This window comes from Cebidichthys violaceus, unplaced genomic scaffold (assembly GCF_023349555.1).
Source record: "Cebidichthys violaceus isolate CVI_PGR_0920_01 unplaced genomic scaffold, fCebVio1.0.p SCAF_38, whole genome shotgun sequence".
NCBI lineage: Eukaryota > Metazoa > Chordata > Actinopteri > Perciformes > Stichaeidae > Cebidichthys > Cebidichthys violaceus.
Window position 1 is genome coordinate 905,944 of NW_027176572.1, and position 22,335 is coordinate 928,278.

A 22,335-nucleotide genomic window follows, 5' to 3' on the forward strand; every position below is an offset into this window, starting at 1 on the left:
GAGTTTCCGACGCCACTGAAGAACATAAATAAAAGTAGTTCAAGAAAGGGACGGTAATGTTTCTTTGGTGCTCTAACAAATCCATCTACAAACCATCTGCTCGTGACAAACAAATGTAAAAACCAACACAGCAGCCGTGGTTCTTTATTCTGCTGAAGAACACAAAGCGAAGGTAGAGAAAGCAAACACACAGCAGGTGAACAGTAATGAGAAACACGTAGGCTTCAGTCCCCCCCCCCACGCTTCACAGTTTAAGTCTATACTCAAATTGGAACAAACTCTTTTGTTCGGCGGCTGCCGATCCGAGTTATTCATCTCCCCAAACGGCGGCGGAGAAAATGGCTTCGGGTCCGGTGGGTCGCAGAGAGATTAAGCCGCAGCGAGCCGAGCTTTCTTCTCTCAGGTCCTTTAGAGCCGGACCTCCTCGCTGCACACACACACACACACACACACACACACACACACACACACACACACACACACACAGGCACAGTGAACACACATTAACCCACATGAACTCACATTTTGAGTTTCGGGGTTTAAAGACATACTCACATCTTTTAAATTTAACGACAGAATGTCCAGGAATGACAAAGAAAGATACTTCAAAGTAAAAGTACTTACTTCAGTGACAGCATTTTTGTAGTTTTATTTGAACCCAAACCACGTTCTTTTCTTAAACCTAACTAAGTCGTTTCATTTGAAGACAGAAGTTTATTTTGAAAATACCGTAGTAATGTTGGAGTGGATATTGACACACAGTGTTGCTGGACTTTTGTAGGAAAAGTCACCAGAAATGAGGAGAACCGTACATCTTACTACCGTTGTTTGAGGACCCGTTGATCAGTTGAGTCCTGGAGTTCTTTAGGTGTTTTCTTTTAGGCCTCCGGCTCCGATCTCGTGATTTCTCAGGAACGCTTTGAGTGAACGTTTTTGTCCATAACTCAGTAATTGATATGCTAATTATGACACGTTCACACAGACGTCTGATAGTATAGAATGATGAAGTTAATGATGTTTTGGACGGACGTGGATGTGAAGCGCACCACGACCGTGAGGCAGTAATCATGTCACACAAGAGGAAGTAGAGTTTAGAAGTAGAGAAGAAGAAGAAGAAGAAGAAGAAGAAGAATTAAAGAACGTAGGAAAGTAAAATGTCACGTTAGTGAAGAAAAAAGTACAAGATACTACTTCTGAAACGCAGAAAATGACGTAAAACTAGTGATGTATTTGAAGTACAGTACTTGTCAAAGTACTTCCCCAACCTGTTTGTACCACACACACACACACACACACACACACACACACACACACACACACACACACACACACACTCACAGTCATTAACCCAGACTCAGCTTTGTCCCTGAAGCTCGCTCTTCCAACAGCCATACAGTGTGTGTGTGTGTGTGTGTGTGTGTGTGTGTGTGTGTGTGTGTGTGTGTGTGTGTGTGTGTGTGTGTGTGAGAGAGAGTGAGTGAGTGAGCTTGCAGCTGATGATGAGGCGATGTGAGTTCACCAGACTGTGAAATGTCTTCAGCCGGCACTCCGGAGTCCGTCACCAGAGACACGACGACATGGTGAGACAGCGTGTGTGTGTGTGTGTGTGTGTGTGTGTGTGTGTGCGTGCGTGTGTGTGCGTGTGTGTGTGCAGTGCTGAATCTAAATCTCCTATCTTCCGTTATCTTTTGATTCCTGTGGTGTGTTTTTCCTTTGATGTCGGGCCGACAAGGACAAACCTGTTTTGTTTTCTTCCTGTCGAGTCGTCCTCCGGAGAACAGAGAATTCGTGATACCCGATTCTCCCGCTGTCCTTAAACTCAACCCTCGACACGCCGCGCCGCAGACGACCGCTCGTCATCTGCAGGAGAGAAAGTGTTTAGAAAAGCTTTCAGGCGAGCGTCTCTTTGATCCTCGTGGGAACGGATCACGTAATCGATGGCGACGCTCTGATTTCCATACGCAGCGTGAAGCCTTCAAGTTCTGCGTGTCGAGGTTTGATCTCGTTCTTTGATTGTCCCTCGTGTGCTTTTGTTTGGAGTGTTTTCTATAAACTACAAATCCTGTTTTCAACTTAGAAACAACTCCGTCACCCTCTAGAAACTTTACAGGATCGGCTTTTATATTTTACATCGTATAAGAGTCTCAGTGCTCCACTTCAGAGTCCTGACCAGACGACAACCTCCGGTTCTGAAGAGTGGAGTCAAAGCTTCACGTGTTAAAGCTGCATTCTCTCTAGTGTCCAGCAGGGGGCGACTCCTCTGGTTGTATAGAAGTCTAGTCTAAAATGACTCTACTTCTCTCTTGATTTATTCCCTCAGTAAACATTGTAAACATGAGTTTATGGTCTCAATCTCTAGTTTACAGTCTTCTTCAATACAGCATGATGTTCATTTAGTACATTATGCTCCATTTAGAGTCAAACAGACCAGAAAGCAGGGGATGATTTAGGGGCGGGGCTACACACTGATTGACAGGTCTCTACCAGAGACGTATACGGCGTCTCTACGTCCCTCCTCCTCAGTCCAGATATGGTCACTTCTGTGTCCGGAGGGAGAAGGAGAGCTCAGCTCCCGGCAGCAGCATCAGCAGCACCTCCTCCTCCTCCTCCTCCTCCTCCTCCAGGAGCAGAGCTTCTCCTCTCTGCTGGAGACCCAGGACGTATTGCTGGACCCGCTGGAGGGAAGGGAGCCAACGGGAGAACCAGAACCAGGACTGAGAGGAGCAGACTGTCAGACCCTGCTGCAGTAGAATGAGAGGTTTTCTGAAGGGACTCTGGTGCTCAGAGACACTACAGCTTTAGTCCACAGGGGGCGCCAGAATCACCACAATATGAAAGTTCCTCGTAGTAACTTTAAGTGTCAGATAACACACAAAGTACATATCATTTTTATGTCACATTTTTATTATAAAGCTGACGAATAACCGCAATAACCACATCTTCTGTTTCTGCATCCAAAACCTAATGCCAGGTTGCCAGCCTGGAAACCACTTTCTTTGTTTGAAAGATCATTTTGTTAGCTTGTATTGCCTTTAATAACAGGGAACGGGGGGGGGGGGCATGCAGCAAAAGGCCGCAGCCCATTTGTTTAAACGCTGTACATTCATGTGGAAAGAACAACAAAGCATCAGTTGAAATCCTTCACATAACATGTGTCTGAGTGCAGCGACGTCGTGTTTCCCTTTTGTCTACGAGGGCTCGGTGTGTGACCTGCTGTCTCTCAGCAGGAACCCGTTTTGTTCTCGGAGTCGTTTCCTGAGAGAGCGCCGCCGCTCTCAAACGGCGAACATCTCCTTTCAGAACAAAAGCTTCCCTTTTTTCAATTAAATCAGACCAGACGATCGGGCCGTTCTCCCGCTCCTCGGTCTCGGAGGATAAAAAGCCGGCGGATGAGCTCTTTTCATGGGTCGGTTGAGTAATGTCATCCTAAAAATAAGGAAGCACAGACCCGGGCTCTGATTACATCTGCAGCGCTCTGATTTGGGTTAGAGAGAGATGCTCTCTAACATTGGGCGGGTTCTCTCCTCCGGGGTTCTCCCACTATTACTGCAATAACTGGATATCAGTTCATTGAATGTTGTTGTTCTTTAAACGTTCTCCTGATGCTCGTCAGTGGGACGGTCACACCTGAGCACCGCTACGTTCTATAATTCATACAGGAATGCCTTTAATGGACTTCTCTTCACACTTCTTTGAAGACCTTTTTTCCAGACTTTCCAGATCAGTAAAGGTTTCTGTTGGCGAACATTTAGAGAAATTGACAACCAATTCTTCTGGCCTTTCGTTGCCATCAGTGGCAACCACTCTGTAACATATGTGTAAGAAGAATAGAGACAGCAGCTTCCGTTTACAACTTCCATCCTCCTAACTTTACAGACGAACCTCGTCATCAACAGGCTCACATCCTTTAAAGATGATGATAGGTGATGATAGATGAGTTCTCCTGCGATCAATCAAAAGCCTGTAAGCAGTTGCCGGGCAGATGTTGGGCTGTTCTGAGCTCTCTGATGAAGTCTAAATGGTAAAAAGAATCCACTTGATGCTCCTGGAAGACACTTGTTTTGTTGCCCTGAATGAATTCCTTCTTCTTCTTCTTTTTCTTCTTCTCTTCTGTAGCTGCTCTGCTCCTGTTTGTTTCCTCGAGGGATCCAGAAGCTCTTCCTCTTCTTCAATTCATTAGCTCTGACAAACCTCATTTAGCGTGAAAAACAAAGAGGCGTTCACGCCGGATTGCTCGTGCGTAATATCTGCGTCTGCCAGTCTGAATTAGGGGAAAACATAATGATTGATTCTATTGTTCTATTGTTGTGAGTTACTGCATTAATGAACTAGGCCTGGCAGGAAACTGATCGCAGAGATTAGATAATATTATATATATATATATATATATATATATATATATATATATATATATATATATATATATATATATATTTAAAGCAGCAGTTATTCTTATAACCACAACAGTAATTCTTTGTGTTTGAAACGAGGTGATGGGTTTGTGTTGCCTAAAGTAGCGTGAGCTCTGAAGTTAGGACTAAAGACGTCGGTCCAGATAGCAGAAAGCCGTTTATCAGGGTACCGATGCACCGGTGGGGCCTCTGTGAGTGTGAAGTATCACTGTTCATGGATCCAGTCACTCCACAGCCGGGGTTTGGTTATGAAGTCCGTGCGATCATCTCCACACCGGTCGGCCCCCCGCGAGGTGCAGCGCTGTCGTTGGGTGTAATGCCTTCTGTTTGTTTCACAGTAATGATTCACACGATCTGCCTTCAGGGAAGCTGTGGTCCAGAAGCGTGAAGGTGGCCTTCAACCTGCTGCACAAACTGGGAACCAAGCAGGAACCACTCGTCAGACCTGGAGACCGGGTAAGAGGAGGAGCAAGAACATGTGTACATAACATCGTATCACCATATGGTGAATTTAATATATATATATATATATATATATATACGTATATATATACGTATATATATATATATATATATATATATATATATATATATACGTATATATATGTATTAGAGGAATTAGTTATATATTCAAATATTTAAAATTAGAGTCGAACAAAACATTAAAATAGAACAAATAAAGAGAGAAAGAAAGAAAACATTTGTATACATATGTATAATTTACATACACAAAACATGCGGAAACTTAATACTTTTACTACATTTACCTGATAATACTTGTGAACTTTTAATACTTTTACTACATTTAGCTGATAATACTTGTGTACTTTTACTTTTCATACTTTTACTACATTTAGCTGATAATACTTGTGTACTTTTACTTTTAATAGTTTTACTACATTTAGCTGATAATACTTGTGTACTTTTACTTTTAATACTTTTACTACATTTAGCTGATAATACTTGTGTACTTTTACTTTTTATACTTTTACTACATTTAGCTGATAATACTTGTGTACTTTTACTTTTAATACTTTTACTACATTTAGCTGATAATACTTGTGTACTTTTACTTTTTATACTTTAATAACACTTAGCTGTTAATACTTGTGTACTTTTACTTTTAATACTTTTACTACATTTAGCTGATAATACTTGTGTACTTTTACTTTTTTAACATACAGCCTCAAAAAATGTGAAAAAGCTTGAATTTTTTTAACTTTCACACAACAAATAACTCAACAAATCACTTTGTGTGTTAAGGTGTTAAGGTGCTTCTATATCTCTGAAACAACTACTCAGAGGCTCTGTAGTCCAAACTAAGACGGAGAACTTTATTACAACCTTTACGAAGGCTCTTACCTTTCACAATAAAAGCCCTAGACGTACGTTCTCCGCCGGCGAGCGTTTCACATTGTACTTGTCGTTTGTTCGTGACGCTGCTGCTGTTTAAAGGCGTTGATTCCGGATCGTCCACAGACCCGCGTGTTTACAGGCTACACAAGTACGGATGTCTTCGGTAGGAAGCGGTTTGAATGAGACGCATCAATTATTCATTTTTCCGGTTTTTCAGCAGCGCTCGATTCCACTGGAGGTGGATCACAGGTCATGACGGCCGACACGGTGTTTTAAAAGTGACACGTGTGTGAAGTCCTTCCCTCCTTTCATTGTCATTACAATCATCACGTCACACTTCTTCAACCACACGCCTCCACACATGAGCAGACTGATCGCTCTGAAGTGGAGAGAAGGTTCAGTAATAGTCCCACAAGAGTCTCGTCTCTCTTTCATCTTTATTTCAAGCTCCATTTCCCGCTCGGCTGGAGACTAAGTCAGGACTGGCACGATGCCAGAGTGTGTGGGTATTTATTTTTTTATGCATCTCAGCCGGAAGGGTGTGTGTGTGTGTGTGTGTGTGTGTTTTTAATCACTGTACAAACTGGTCTTTTTCACAGTTTCACTGAAGTTTTATAATAAGTTGCATGAAGAGAAATTACAGCGTTGTGGATGGGTTTTAACTGACGTGTTTAGAGGGCTGAGGAGATTTAATTACTCTAACAAATGATTTTACGAGTTAGAGGTTGTCATTTTATGTGGAAAAACAGTTTCGGGGAAATGAGCCTGAGGAAGTTTGTGGATGTGACTTTCAGAAACCAAGAGATGTTTTCAATTTCAGGCAGATTATTGCAGGTTTGTTTTCATTTCTCATTTTTATGTCAAGTAGAATATTCTTTATTGGTTTTACAGAATTATACATGTTCCAAAGGCAGGACATATTACATTTTCACAACTCTACATAATGCACTGAAACAATTATAAACCGTTACAGAAGAACGTGGCACACACAATGTAACTCTATTCATATAAATATTGTATTGTATTTATTTTTGTCTTTTAAATAAGTCGGATAAGCTTCTGTTGCGTTTTCTGACCTATTTGAAATGTTCTATGTGTCGTGTGTTTGTAATCAGTGTCCTCCATCACTGTTGGAACATATCAGACAAACATTTTATTAAATATACCTCCAGAAGAATGCAGCTTTGGCCTCCATACAACAACTTCAATGGCCTTTGTTATCTTCCGCTCAATGGGATGATATTAAAATGGTATATTTTAAAATTATACTCGTCAGTCGTGACAATATTGGACGTTACACAAAATAGTGATCGCATTGATTAATGAAAGATATCACGGGTGACGGGGAGAAGAAGAAGTCTAACAACAAAACATTAAAGCAGCAGAACCCAGTCTGTGTTGAAGGGGAGGCTTTGCTGAACATCGTAGCGCTAGGGTTATTTTTGTAACTACTGTCAACGCTCCACAAGAAAAAAAACATTAAAAAAACATGTAAAAATCAATTTAACAAAAAACAAAACTCAAAGCACACCAGCAGTCTGTCGCTGTGTGGAGAGTTTATACAGCATGACATCGTTAAACGTCATGCTGGTATCATCTACCGACCAAACCTGAACGGCTCCAACGAGAGCCGCTCATGTCAACATTAGTCCAGTTAAAGCACCATTACACCGCTTCCATTCGCTCAGGTGCACTTAGCTTATAGCTTCACACACACACACACACACACACACACACACACACACACACACACACACACACTCACACATCCAGCCCACTACTGTACATGGAAGCTATTAAACAGCACTTAAGCCGGGGATTCGCTCTTATCGTCACAACTGGAGCCAAATCTGGATCCAACATGGCGGAGCAGGAGATAAAGGCTCTGCTGCGAGTGACGGCGTCGTGGAAACATGTTGCATGCTGGGTTGTTTTGTTCGAAGTCGCGGTCGGTGAAAGAGGACAGATGGGTCTTCCACGTTGTAGATGCGATTCACCAACAAGGAAGTGAAATGTACAGAACCAGCAGCAGAACTTTAGATTGTGTTACTGCCGACAACAAACGAGCCCAGAGCTGACTGGACTCACGATGATGTCAACAAAAACAGATCATAAACTTCATAAAGGATTATTGAACGTGGGAATGTTCTTGGGTTGAAAAGGTCAAATAACTCTTCATCTTTGAGTGTTGAATGTTTTGCAGTTTTAGTCTGATTCTGGGGTAGAGTCACCAGTCAACACGGTCACTAGTGAAACTGAAACACCTGTTGCTGTGAAACGGTAATACGCAAACATGCAACAGCCCGACGTTTAGATGCTGGATGTTTAAAGCTTGACAAGTCGTCTGGACGGATGGAGCAGAGCGACGCTGCAGTCCTCAACACGCCCACCTATATGTTTCAGAATATGTTTCAGCTGTAGCAGCGTCTACGGAGGATTTAAAGTGCTGTATTCTTGCACCTGCTGCAGGAAATGCTTCCTGTGCGTAACTACAATAAGAATGTAGGGATAAGATAGAGTGGTAATGTTTAGAAATACATATATAATAAATAATGTTAAAGAAATTCGTGTTTATTAAATGTTTTGTCACGATTTAAAATGTATTTACTTTGCCCAGTTTACAGTCAAATGTTTTGTTTGTCTTTTCTTTACATCCAGAGGTTTAGGTTCCGTTACAGTTCTATCGGTTTAACGGGCCTCAGTGGGCCAATAAAACAGCTTGAACTGAAGTGAAATGAGCTGAACCAGAGGGAGCAGTGCATCTAAATGTGTATTTATGGTTCTGTAGGTAGACCCACTGGGTAGGAAACAAGTACATAGAAAAAGGAAGCTGTGAGGCGGGAAGACATTGACCAGATGCCCTCCGGAAGATTTACAGTGAAAAACTAAATCCAGAGTCGGTTACAGACGACAGAATCAAAAGCCTGAAGAACCATAATGAATGTTGATGCTTTCTCCTTTCCTCCGTCACTCATCTGTACATTTAAAATGCAGTTTCAGCGACGCTGACTCGGCGGCGTCTCCCCTGTCTCCCTCCGACCTGTAGGTGGCGCTGGTCTTCCCAAACAACGACCCCGCTGCCTTCATGACGGCGTTCTACGGCTGCCTGCTGGCCGAAGTCGTCCCCGTGCCGATAGAAGTGCCGCTGTCCAGGAAGGTAAGCGGTGCCGGTGACTCGACTCCGACGAGGACCGTAGTCCTGAACGATCATCATCGGTATCTAAGCAACATCAACACAGAAGGACAGCCTTTAAATCAAGACGAGACTTTGGTCTATTCAGCTTCCATAACTCGTCTTCTTTCAGACTAGAGGAAATAAAACATTTATTTTACTACTTAATCTGTTTACGTCTGTAGATTTATCTTATATTCACCAAAAATTACCATTACATAACGCCTCATTTGCATATTTAAACATCACATTTCAGAGAACTTGTACCACAATAGCTGCTGGTGTTGCTGTGAGTGATGAAGTGGTGAAGTTTGATGGTGATATCTACTAGTTCATGTTGTGACCCTCTTCACCTGGAGACTCTTCTAAATGTCTGGACTTTAACTAAACGTCTCTTTAAAGGAGCTTTTCTATCAATGGAGTTTTTCTCACACTCTGATCCAGAAATCTCCACTTCAGTAGTTCTGACATCCACCAAACTTCACACCTTCATTCCTCTCTGTGTGCTGAAGCTTTCTACAGAGGGCTTTGTCCACACACCACTCACACACTCACTTATACTACATTTATTAATAACAACATGGAGGAAGAACAAGAATTGAATGAAAGAAAAGACGAGTAAATGTGTTAAATGTTAAGAACTTCTTTCTTTGTTTGCTTTACGAACTTTATACTTCTAAAACTAAACGATATGTTCATAAACATCTGGAGGAGAGGAAGTGACGGAGTCTGTCTTCAGTTCTTTGACTCAACACTTGGACCTCAAGAGATGTTTTTGTCACCGTTTCTTCTTTTTCATCACGTCGAGCGAGTTAAAAAGAGGACGCTCAGCCTCAGCCATTACATGGGGGGGGGGGGGGTTAAAACGTGAGTCATCAGTGGTGAGTCATGGTGCAGCACAGGGGACACTCTGAGCCCTGCTGAGGTGTAATCAAACCCAAATGTCTCTGAAGAAACGTCTCTGCTGCTGCTGTTGTTGTATCTTTGTTTGAGTCATAGTTTGGTTTGGCCATCACACAGTGCTGTGTGTGTGTGTGTGTGTGTGTGTGTGTGTGTGTGTGTGTGTGTGTGTGTGTCTTTGTGAATTTCTTTTCAATGTTTGTGGTTTGTCCAAAGCAGTTGTTGCTCCGTCCTTTTCATGTATGATCAGCTGTTGGTGTTTTTTAACACTGTTACTAAAGGCTGTTTGTTTCTTTAAACTTCAGCAACAAGCATCCTGAGAGCTGCTCACTCAACCTGTCATAACTCAGAATCCACTTTCTCCATGAAGTCATTCTAGTTCATTTCCCCTCTCAACCATCTCATGTGTTTCAGATTAAAATGACGTGTTTCCATTTGATCACAGGAGCAGGAGAAGTAAACTACTACTATTTTCAGTTTCGGCAACTAAAAGCATGACTTCTGGTTGCCGGCTCTGCTTTTACATTTTAAAAGTATAAAAATGTAAATTTAGTAAGTGATGAATGCATCTGATTCAGGCTCGGTGATCGGATGGTTCGGACTGAAATGAACCTTGGGAGATGTATGAGTCCCCATAACATTGTCTTCAACCAAACCAAACTCACCCACCTCTCTCTTTGCAGCTGCGTAGAGACGAGCAGGACCGAGCAGCACTTATTGATTCTTCAGAATCCGGTCGAGACGATTAATCACATTCCAGCGTCTCTGTCTCCGTCCAGGACGCCGGCAGTCAGCAGATCGGGTTTCTGTTGGGGAGCTGTGGAGTGACGGTGGCTCTGACCAGCGACGCCTGTCATAAAGGGTTACCCAAGAGTCCCACCGGAGAGATCCCACAGTTCAAAGGTCTCACACACACACACACACACACACACACACACACCTGTGCACATACCGGTGAGAAGGGTATTTGTAGCTACTTGCAGCAACTCTATATGCATTAGTGTTCAATATCAAGAGTCCAGTCCTTTCCTTTGGAAACGCTACAAGGTCCTCTACATTTAACAGCAATAATAGAATCAATTATATAACATTAAATGATGGTATAATGCAGTTATGAGGCATTAATAAAGGGCTGATCACACCTAGATGCGTTTCTAGATACACATCTAGGTGTGATCTAGCCGGATTTTGGCCGTCGCCATCTTGGATTACCGTCATGTTGTTTTTTTTGGCAACCCAATGAACAGAAGTTTTTTAAAACGATCGCACAAGCGACACCGCTCATCGTAGCCAGAAGCTGTAAAGACCGTTATTATCGTCACATGTTCATCTTTGCGACGTTCCTTGAACGCATCACGTGTGACGAAACTAGACAAAGCCAGGATGGACTACATACTTTGATCATCGTTGACGTTTTCTGGTATTTGATGCAGATGTGACGTTTCGTTCGATGGGTTTTCTTTTGTGACTGTTTTACGGTTTCACACGGGTTTACAGTGAAGTTACTGTTTATTTTTTTGTTATTGAATCGGGCAGTTTTAAGTGGTGATTTGTGGCTGAAAACTGTCAATCCTTTCAGGAAGCACATGTGACAAACGCACCGAGTGCAGAGGTGAACGAATATCTGGTTTCAGCTCCTCCTGTCTGTCAGCGGGATGAATACATGAATACACTGAGAGAGAGAGAGAGAGAGAGAGAGAGAGAGAGAGAGAGAGAGAGAGAGAGAGAGAGAAGAGAGAGAGAGAGAGAGAGAGAGAGAAAGAGAGAGAGAGAGAGAGAGAAAGAAAGAGAGAGACAGAGAGAGAGAGAGACAGAGAGAGAGAGAGAGAGAGAAAGAAAGAGAGAGACAGAGAGAGAGAGAGAGAGAAAGAAAGAGAGAGAGAGAGAGAGAGAGACAGAGAGAGAGAGAGACAGAGAGAGAGAGAGAGAGAGAGAATCCTACTGATTAATAACGACTGTTTGCTTCTCAGTAATGGAAGTATAAATAGCAACATGATGCCGCCAGATTTACTGCTCCTCACTCTGTATGGATTTAGTGTGTGTGTGTGTGTGTGTGTGTGTGTGTGTGTGTGTGTGTGTGTGTCTCATTAAGGTGGAGTGCTCCTCTTATTGATCAGCAGGCTTTAAACTCATCTCATTCACATGGCTGATTGTTTCGTCTGTCTCCGGCAGCATTAATTCAGATATTAACGTACACACTCAGCATTTTACTCATGTTCGTCCTCATGTCACGAGGACACGGTCCTCGTGACATGAGGACGGAACAGATACAAACACCAGAACCAACATTCGCAGCTGAATCTCTTTCTTTTCCTAGACGTTGGAGACATGTTTGTTTTTGTGACCCTGTGTGTCCAGGCTGGCCCAAGGTGCAGTGGTTCGTCACGGAGTCCAAACACCTCTCCAAACCTCCCAGAGACTGGTTCCCACACATCAAGGACGCCAACCAGGACACCGCCTACATCGAGGTAAGGCAGCGCGTCCACCCGCTGCTCTCTGTGTGAGTGGAAGTCAATGGGTGTGTGAGTGGGATCAGAATCACCGATGATCAAAGGCGTCATTCCGTGTGATTGAGTTTGATTTTCCCGACGCACCTTGAGGCGGTTGTTGCAGGTGAAGTGTCTCCTCGATTGCACCGGAGGACTGAAGAAGGCCGACGGGATAATGATGAAAGTAACGATCGACCTTTTCCTGTTTTATCCCTTCGTCCCAGACGAGACGAGACAGACGAAATTACTGAGGCTCTTTTTTTGTGTTAATGTCGCCGCATGATTCATAACTTTAATAGCGGCTCATGACGTGCTGTTGTTTGTCATTGCAGCAGTCATTAGTCAAACATGTGACCAGACTTCTCAGATCTTATTTTGGAGAGAATGTCATCGATTACGTCGACTCGGCTCACGAACCGTTTTGGGTTTTGGGAACTCAAGAAAACAAGAAACTATAAATCCATCAATCAGATTCAGGCCTCAATAACATATTAATATCACAACATGATGACTTCATGTTTCTACAGTCGCACTGTTGACTTACAGCCAAGATGACTTTTGACTTTTGTGGTTTCTTGGTTTCTTGGGACATGCTCCTTCCTGGAGATGGTTCAGCCATGTCTGTCTCTGTCTCCGTCTGTCTCCAGTATAAGACCTGTAAGGACGGCAGCGTCCTCGGTGTGACGGTGATGAGGATAGCCATGCTCACACACTGCCAGGGACTCACACAGTCCTGCTCGTACACAGAAGGTAACGCACACACACACACACACACACACACACACACACACACACACACACACACACTGCAGTTCCTTTCACCTTACAGACACTACTGTTGTTGTTTGTCCCTGAACGTCTCTCTCTCGTCCTCCAGCTGAGACCATAGTGAATGTATTAGACTTCAAGAAGGATGTAGGACTGTGGCACGCCGTCCTGACTGTAAGAACAACAACTAACCATTTCAAGTGATGAATGAAGGTTTAAATAGTTCAATTAATCTGTTATTGTCTCATCCAAACGTCTTACAACTGTTCCTCTGTAACACGAATGATGACTTCAGTCAGAAAGTGGTTTTATTCCTCTGAAGTGTGATGTTTTTGCGTAGAAAAATCATGTATTTATTAAACCAATGGATAAAATATGTGCACAATGTGCAACCGCACCAATGCATTCACAAGCAAAGCTGCATCGCCATGGTGACCACTGAGCACCGACGCCTCCCGACCTCTCCGTCCGTGGAGGTTTCTGTCTGAGTTATCCTACCGTCACCAGTCAGCGGCCCTCACTCTGGTTACCTTCTCTCCGTCAGAGCGTGATGAACATGATGCACGTCATCAGCATTCCCTACGCGCTCATGAAGGTCAACCCTCTGTCCTGGATCCAGAAGGTCTGCCAGCACAAAGGTAAACAAACCCACCAGAACTCCACAGGAAGTGGCCCGGTTCAACGTCCGTAAATCCTCCTCGAGTTGAATTTGTTCCTCGAGTCACGTGTGTGTGTGTGTGTGTGTGTGTGTGTGTGTGTGTGTGTGTGTGTGTGTGTGTGTGTGTGTGTGTGTGTGTGTGTGTGTGTGTGTGTGCAGCCAAGGTGGCGTGTGTGAAGTCGCGGGACATGCACTGGGCTCTGGTGGCCCACCGGGAGCAGCGAGACGTCAACCTGAGCTCCCTGCGCATGCTGGTGGTGGCGGACGGTTCGAATCCCTGTAAGGATGAACACACACACACACACACACACACACACACACAGATACAGACACACTCTCTATGGTATAACGTTCAGAACACAGAGGGTTCGTCCTCTGGGGACGATGACATACCCTAACCCAAATATTTGAATGGGCAATACAGAGGTTACGCCTTTTCATGTAATCCTGAATTTCTGGAATTATTGACATTATGATGAAATGAAACTGACACTTTTTTTTAGACACATCTTTACTAAATAGAGCTCTGACTTTTACTCTGTTTGATGGTCGATTTATTGGACTTTTTAAACGTTTTGTGTCTCAGGGTCCATCTCGTCCTGTGACGCCTTCCTCAACGTCTTCCAGACCAAAGGGTTGAAGCCGGAGGTCATTTGTCCCTGTGCCAGCTCCCCCGAGGCCCTGACTGTAGCTTTAAGGAGGTACTCACACACACACACACACACACACACACATATGCATGTGTCTTTTTACTGCCCATGTTAAACATCATAGGACACTCACAGGAATGAAGAGTTGCTTAAAATCAACTAGAAACACTTTTATTTTCTGGCCTTTTCTCCATGTTTCACTGATACACATATTTCTTTACTCTCAGTAAATTAGTAGCTTTCTTTTAGCGTTTTTAACGCCTCTTAATTTAAACTATTAAAAATTCCTGACTTTACGGTTTTTGAAACACTAAACTTACAACCTTTCCACCTCTTTCATCCTGTGCACTGCACTCCAAACCACATTACAGTCCAAGCAGGGCGGCTTCCAATTTATGCTCCACGCTCTTAATTACGACTCTGTAAAAGCCTTGTGTGTGTGTGTGTGTGTGTGTGTGTGTGTGTGTGTGTGTGTGTGTGTGTGTGTGTGTGTGTTTGTGCCACACACAGGCTAATAAATGGCATTTTGCCTCAGTGGGTGTTAAAGTAATGAACTCACTTTATTTTCAGAGGAGCTGCTTCAAACCTCATAAGAAAATAGAATCAGGACGCACACAAACACCAAACTAGACTCCCTCATTGACTTACAGCCCACAGCTGCTATTTCTAACTTTAACCCCAATTTTAATTCTAACCTTCAACCGAAATCTCCCTAAAAATCCTCAAACATCCTGGTGAAGACCAGACAAGGAAGCCTTAAAGGGACAGCTCACCCCCACATTTAAAAACTACACTTTTTGGTTTTCTACCTGTAGAGATGTCTGCCTTCTCTCCAGTAGAGTGCGACTAGTTGTGAGCAGTTTCATGTCGGAACTACTTTCTTTCTACCCAACTACACCCGCCAACCGTATCACCACGCAGAAGGAAGCGGCCATAACCGTAACCCTGAATCTGTATATATGTATAACGACTGTACATAAGAAGTGGACGTAGTTGTCATGACGTCACTCGTTGGTTTGTGGACTGATGTTTTGAAGCCTCGAGTTTTGGGGATTTTGACGTCGCCATCTTGGATTACAATCGCATCCATGTTGTTTTTTTTGCAACCAGTGAACAAGTCAACAGTGACCATGTCTGGACTGAGGAGGAGTGACGTAGAGACGCCGTATACGTCTCTGGTAGAGACCTGTCAATCAGCGTGTAGCCCCGCCCCTAAATCATCCCCTCTTTATGGTGTGTTTGACTCTAAATGGAGCATAATGTACTAAATGAACATCATGCTGTATTGAAGAAGACTGTAAACTAGAGATTGAGACCATAAACTCATGTTTACAATGTTTACTGAGGGAATAAATCAAGAGAGAAGTAGAGTCATTTTAGACTAGACTTCTATACAACCAGAGGAGTCGCCCCCTACTGGACACTAGAGAGAATGCAGCTTTAACACGTGAAGCTTTGGCTTCGCTTGGCAGAACCGGAGGTTCCCGACATGAAACTGCTCACAACAAGAAAGCTGGAAAAGAGACGTTGCTGTTGAGTTTCTCAAATGCTATGCGTCCTCTGATTGGTTGTCTCCTCCCCGTCCTCTGATTGGTTGTCTCCTCCCCGTCCTCTAATTGGTTGTCTCCTCCCCGTCCTCTGATTGGTTGTCTCCTCCCCGTCCTCTGATTGGTTGTCTCCTCCCCGTCCTCTGATTGGTTGTCTCCTCCCCGTCCTCTGATTGGTTGTCTCCTCCCCGTCCTCTGATTGGTTGTCTCCTCCCCGTCCTCTGATTGGTTGTCTCCTCCCCGTCCTCTGATTGGTTGTCTCCTCCCCGTCCTCTGATTGGTTGTCCTGCAGGCCCGTGGAGGAGGGCAGCACCCCTCCCGGTCGCGGCGTGTTGTCCATGCAGGGTCTGAGTCACGGCGTGATCCGGGTCGACTCGGAGGAGAAGCTGTCCGTCCTCACGCTGCAGGACGTCGGCGCCGTGATGCCCGGCGGTGAGACCGTAGACTTTATCAGAACTGAACACGACACAAATCGCTGTTCTCATCATTTCCCCTTCATAAAACCTCTCTCTCTCTCTCTCTCTCTCTCTCTCTCTCTCTCTCTCTCTCTCTCTCTCTCTCTCTCTCTCTCTCTCTCTCTCTCCACGTCTGCAGGAATGATGTGCGTGGTGAAGCCAGAAGGAGTTCCTCAGCTCTGTAAAACCGACGAGATCGGAGAGTTGTGCGTTTGTACGGTGGCCACGGGAACCTCCTACTACGGCCTGGCCGGCATGACCAAGAACACCTTCGAGGTGAGAGAGTGAAGGACTTCATCACTTCCTCTTTTCTCCTTTGAGTACAAGTTTTCTCACCTTGTTTCCGTTAAAACAGGTTTTCCCTGTGACCAACAACGGCGCTCCCGTCAGTGAGTTTCCCTTCACCAGGACCGGTCTGCTGGGGTTCATCGGTCCTGCAGGTCTGATCTTCGTGGCGGGGAAGATGGACGGTCTGATGGTGGTCGGCGGCCGCCAGCACAACGCCGACGACATCGTCGCCACGGCGCTCGCCGTGGAGCCCATGAAGTTCGTCTACAGGGGCCGGTGAGGGGCCTAAATGTCCGCCGCTCGGCTCAGCGTTTGGACAAATCACACAGGGGTTTATCACATTTGCATTTTTGTCGTTTGTGTTTCAGGATAGCGGTGTTCTCCATCACGGTGCTTCACGACGAGAGGATCGTGGTCGTGGCGGAGCAGCGGCCCGACTCCACCGAGGAAGACAGCTTCCAGTGGATGAGCCGAGTCCTGCAGGTAACGACACAAACTTCCTCAGGAACACCGTCACAGTCAGGGTGCACAGGTTTCAACAGGCCAGCTCTGAAAGAGACTAAACACACACACACACACACACACACACACACACACACACACAGTGTGTGTCACGCCGTGCTGCACATTCATGCAGATACAATCTCAGTCCAAACTCCAGCTCCAGATCTCTGTAAGCCGGTGTGGAGACTGTGGTGACACTTTAAAAAACTAAACCTCTTTATTCCTTTTACTCCGTGACCGTCACACACACTTCCTGTCTGCTTTTCCATTCAGAAAGACGTTTCAAAATGTTTCACTATAATAAAGGAAAATAATCTCTTTATTGCACGTATGTGTTATGTTTAAACTACGACGTGTTATATCAGCCATCAGATGTTAATATAATAATATTTAAATAACATGATATGGTATTAATACTGTCATTGCAGCTGCTGGCCATTTCAATTTCATTTTAAAAGATAATTGCACCGTTTTTTAATTTAATTTGAAATGTTACAACATTTGTAGATAAATTCCTTTTTTTTTGGCTGAAACTCATTTATTTGATTAATAACATCAATAACATTTCATACATATTTGTCCTGAAAGTGTGATCATTTTACCACCAAATAGTAATTTAGTCATTTTCGTATTAAATTAATAATAATTTATTACTTCTTACTTCTTCTCTGAAGTAATAAATCAAGAGAGAAGTAGAGTCATTTTCTCATAGACTTCTATACAACCAGAGGAGTCGCCCCCTAGTGGACACTAGAAGTTTTAAGACGCTTCCGCATCAGCCGGAGGAGAATCGGATTAAAGAAGTAAAGGTTCCGTTTCATTCATTCCTTAAAAGTAAACCCATACCCTCTTTCCCAGGCGATAGACGGCATCCATCAGGTGGGGGTGTACTGCCTGGCTCTGGTGCCCTCCAACACTCTGCCCAAGACTCCCCTGGGTGGCATCCACCTGTCGGAGACCAAGCAGCTCTTCCTGGAGGGGGCGCTGCACCCCTGCAACGTGCTCATGTGTCCGCACACCTGCGTCACCAACCTGCCCAAACCCCGGCAGAAACAACCAGGTACGCTGTCAACGGATGTGTGAGGCTTTATATAATATATATATGATGATGATAATAATAATAATCTTTTATTAGTCCCACAGCGGGACATCAGGAGACAACAAAACAGTCGAATAAATACAGTTATAATAAATAAGTACAGGAAATATAAAGTGTTTTTATTGCAGAGTATTTATGTTGCTCATATATCCACTATAATTGATGCTGATATTGCACATTAATGAATACATGAGTAATCTGGCAGGTTTGTATGTGGTATGTGTGGTCTAGTGGGACCAGTGTTGATTGTGCAAAATAATGAAATGAAGAGAAATACAACAAACAAATGTAATAAAATACTAAAGAGAAAAGCAGCAGGAGCCGCTGTAACCAGCTGCCACTCCTTCATATCTAACTGTACCTACAATATGCTGTCTCTTCTAACCACCTGTCCTCCTCCTCCTCCTCCTCCTCCTCCTCCTCCTCCTCCTCCTCCTCCTCAGAGATCGGTCCTGCGTCTGTGATGGTGGGGAATCTGGTGTCGGGGAAGAGGATCGCTCAGGCCAGCGGCAGGGATCTGGGTCAGATAGAAGACAATGACCAGGCAAGGAAGGTGTGTGTGAGAGAGAGGGGGGGGGGGGCTGCTGGTTTTCATCATCACCACCACCACCATCATCATCATCATCATCATCACCAAACACACATGTACATATGAGGCCTTCGTGGTTTGCTCCCAGTCACACTCTATTACTTGGCCTTTATGCTGTTTTCACATATTCATTTACTATAATTCAAGATGCAAAAGTGTCTTTCTTCCTTAAGTTTGAGGTTCTAAATATGATATTCAGAGCATTAATAAGCGTAGCAACCACCCTCCGGTTCCCTCTGTGGTGAACACTGTTAGCTCTGTCAGCACCGCTGCCACTGTTTGCACTGTTGGCTGCAAGCCGCCGGCTCAACCGTCGCCATGTTGAGAGCATTTGAGGAGATCGAAATGCTCTGAATTCACTATTTATGCACCTTTTAAAAAGCAGTTAATACAACAAATGAGAGAGAGAGACAGACAGACAGAGACAGAGACAGAGAGAGAGAGAGAGAGAGAGAGAGAGAGAGAGACAGAGAGAGAGAGAGAGACAGGGAGAGAGAGAGAGAGAGAGAGAGACAGAGAGAGAGAGACAGAGAGAGAGAGAGAGAGAACACGAGAGAGAGAGAGAGAGAGAGAGAGAGAGACAGAGAGAGAGAGACAGAGAGAGAGAGAGAGAGACACAGAGAGAGAGAGAGAGAGAGAGAGAGAGACAGAGAGAGAGAGAGAGAGACAGAGAGAGAGAGAGAGAGAGACAGAGAGAGAGACAGGAGAGAGAGAGAGAGAGAGAGAGAGAGAGAGAGAGAGAGAAAGACAGAGAGAGAGACAGAGAGAGAGACAGGGCAGAGAGAGAGAGAGAGAGAGAGAGACAGAGAGAGAGACAGGGAGAGAGAGAGAGAGAGAGAGAGACAGAGAGAGAGAGAGAGACACAGAGAGAGAGAGAGAGAGAGAGAGAGAGAGAGAGAGAGAGAGAACATGAAATAACAACAAAGGATAATTAAAGTAGAAAGACAACAGAAAGAGAGAGCAGTGGAGTGATGGAGAGAATCAGGCAGTGTGTTTTACTGACAGAACTGATTTTCTTCTCTTCTCTCGTACTGAAAATGTCATCAGTTACAGCGTTGGGCAGCCGACACACACACACACACACACACACACACACACACACACACCATGTAGACTAATAAGAAGAGACAGGCCCCAAATAATAACAACCACCGCCTCCACCGCAGCACACTGAGAAGCCACGGCAGCCTGTCTGCTCGTGTGCAGCTGGATGTCACCAAACAGATGTTGGGGAACTTTGTTTTCTGGTTAGCTTTCTACTAAACTCCCCACGCGTCCTCACAGTTCCTGAAAAAGACGAGCGTTGGACCCGAGCACACGACCTGATGTGTGTGAGCAGCAGCGGCAGCGGCAGCACGGTTGACCGTCTCAAGCGGACTGTTCCTGTTGTGAAGAGGATCTCTGGTCTGCAGGCCGTGCTGCGTCTTAATCCACTCTTGCCATTTTTGCAAAATGAAACGTAACAGTCCTGAGGCTCGACGCCATGGTTACGAGTCCAAACGGGAGGACGGCGCTGCTCGTGATCCGCTCGGACGAGGACTCTGGTTTAATGTCAATCAGGTTTAGAGGATGGACTCTGGGCTCACTCTTTACTGAGCTTTAGGCTCCTCCTCCTCCTCCTGCTGCTGCTCCTCCTCATCAATACTCCTTCATTAACCCGTTTGTTCATCGATCACTGCATGTGGAACATCTCTCTGAAAACCAAAGCCCTCCGTGTGAATGAGCTCCTCTTCCTCTCTTTGTATTCCTGGTTATTGAAATGTCTGCTGTCGTGAGTTTGATACGCCTTTGCTCGAGAGTACCTCGGCAGCAGATGTTAAAATGTTTGCTTTTGTCGACCAATCGCCGGCGGGGGGAACCTCACTGTGAAAGCTTTTATTTTGAAGCAGCGGGACGTGTTGAGTCATCGTTAGCAGAAACTTAATTCATGGTTCAAATCTTTATTGTCACAGTTACAGAGAAGCAGTCGCTTCAGTGCACGTCAATAAACGATAGACTAATGTAGAACGTGTTTAAAATAACAGTAATCAATACACACAGAGACGTAAACAGTGAGAGTGTATAAAGGAAGGAGGACATTTAAGAGACACAAAGTGCTCGTGTCGTCAGCTGCTCGACGTGTTGGGTTCTGCTGAGCATCTGATAAGAAGATCAGAAGATGTCCCTCACAGAGGCTCTCTGTGAGGACGTGGAGGGTGCCGGTCCTCCCTCGTAGATAACGTGAGCTTTATCTGCATTCCAGCTTGTTCTGATCTCAGTGTAGCCGAGCGTCACACAAACCAGCTCTACGGTTCAAAACCAACATTCCATCTTCTCATAGACCTCTATACAACCAGTCTGATCTGAAATCAGAAGTTCATGTCTTAATGGTCACTTTTGAGTCATACTAAATCTCACCCATCACTGTTATTTATTCTGCTGCTGCACCAGTGTGACGTATGAAAAGAATCAGACTTGTTTATTTCAACCCTCGGTTCACATCTGAGCTCCTCCGGCATTAAAAAAAAAATTCACTTTTGAAGAGTCGTCGAAATCTGCAGTAGAAATCAAGAGTTCCTCCCAGACGGAGCGGAGCGGAGGTCCGACTGCTTTGCGGTCGGCCGGGTTAAGACTCTCGACAGCTGAGTCCTCATCACGCACACACACACACACACACACACACACACACACACACACACACACACACACACACACACAAAAAATCCCGACTCTCTCTGGCAGAACAGAAATGTAACAAGATGTTACGCTCACTGCGATTCACCACTCGGCAGCAAATCTTGAAAAATTCATGAGGCCAGAAACTCTCTCTCTTTCTCTTTCTCTCTCTCTCTGTCTCTCTCTCTCTCTCTGTCTCTCTCTCTGTCTCTCTCTCTGTCTCTCTCTCTCTCTCTCTCTGTTGTTGTAAAGTAGGAAGCCTTATTGCCTCACTCTGCTCTCCTACTTCCGTTCATATTACTTCTTTTCCTTCTCTCGCTCTCTCCTTTCCAATTAAGTGCCCCCCCCCCCCCCAACAGACCACACTGTCACCGGTCTGATAAAGTGTACTGTGTACTGTGTACTGTGTACTGTGTACTGTGTCGGTTCTCTCTGTTTGGGCCTCAGCAGAGCTTCTAAACGGCTTTTCTTTGGTTATTCAGGCCTGAATGAATGAATGAGTGAATGAATGAATGAATGAATGCCACACCGTACCACATCAAATGCAACTCATTTAAACTAAGTATAACTCATTTAAACAAGTCATTTTATTACTGCGTTACTCATTACTCTACTTAAGTTCTTCAACCTGTGCAGAGCGTGAAGCTGTAAAAGCCAACTTTATCGGATAGATAAAAATCCGACGGTCCTCGAACACATCGTGCGTGACGAAGGCTCCCGTCAGAAAAAGCAGACAAATTTCATCAAAAGCATTTTATTCTACATGTGTCATTTTAAATCTCACCCCCGAATA

At 44.5% G+C, this 22,335-nt stretch overlaps 1 protein-coding gene across 4 annotated transcripts in view; it reads left to right on the top strand.

The window, feature by feature from the left end:
* The window catches only part of LOC137884426 (disco-interacting protein 2 homolog C), a 61,722-nt gene that overhangs the window by 25,402 nt on the left and 13,985 nt on the right, over window positions 1-22,335 (top strand). For 2 of the 4 annotated variants that reach the window (XM_068726221.1, XM_068726223.1), the window contains exons 8-22: window positions 4,777-4,868; window positions 8,815-8,925; window positions 10,620-10,743; window positions 12,199-12,308; window positions 12,977-13,079; window positions 13,207-13,271; window positions 13,642-13,735; window positions 13,915-14,034; window positions 14,342-14,456; window positions 16,245-16,384; window positions 16,547-16,683; window positions 16,763-16,971; window positions 17,064-17,178; window positions 18,058-18,259; window positions 18,742-18,851. In XM_068726221.1, the coding sequence (XP_068582322.1) occupies window positions 4,777-4,868; window positions 8,815-8,925; window positions 10,620-10,743; window positions 12,199-12,308; window positions 12,977-13,079; window positions 13,207-13,271; window positions 13,642-13,735; window positions 13,915-14,034; window positions 14,342-14,456; window positions 16,245-16,384; window positions 16,547-16,683; window positions 16,763-16,971; window positions 17,064-17,178; window positions 18,058-18,259; window positions 18,742-18,851 (1,847 nt within the window). The remainder of the gene's footprint in view (window positions 1-4,776; window positions 4,869-8,814; window positions 8,926-10,619; window positions 10,744-12,198; window positions 12,309-12,976; window positions 13,080-13,206; window positions 13,272-13,641; window positions 13,736-13,914; window positions 14,035-14,341; window positions 14,457-16,244; window positions 16,385-16,546; window positions 16,684-16,762; window positions 16,972-17,063; window positions 17,179-18,057; window positions 18,260-18,741; window positions 18,852-22,335) is intronic. The other 2 variants (XM_068726222.1, XM_068726224.1) reach the window with 1 other exon arrangement.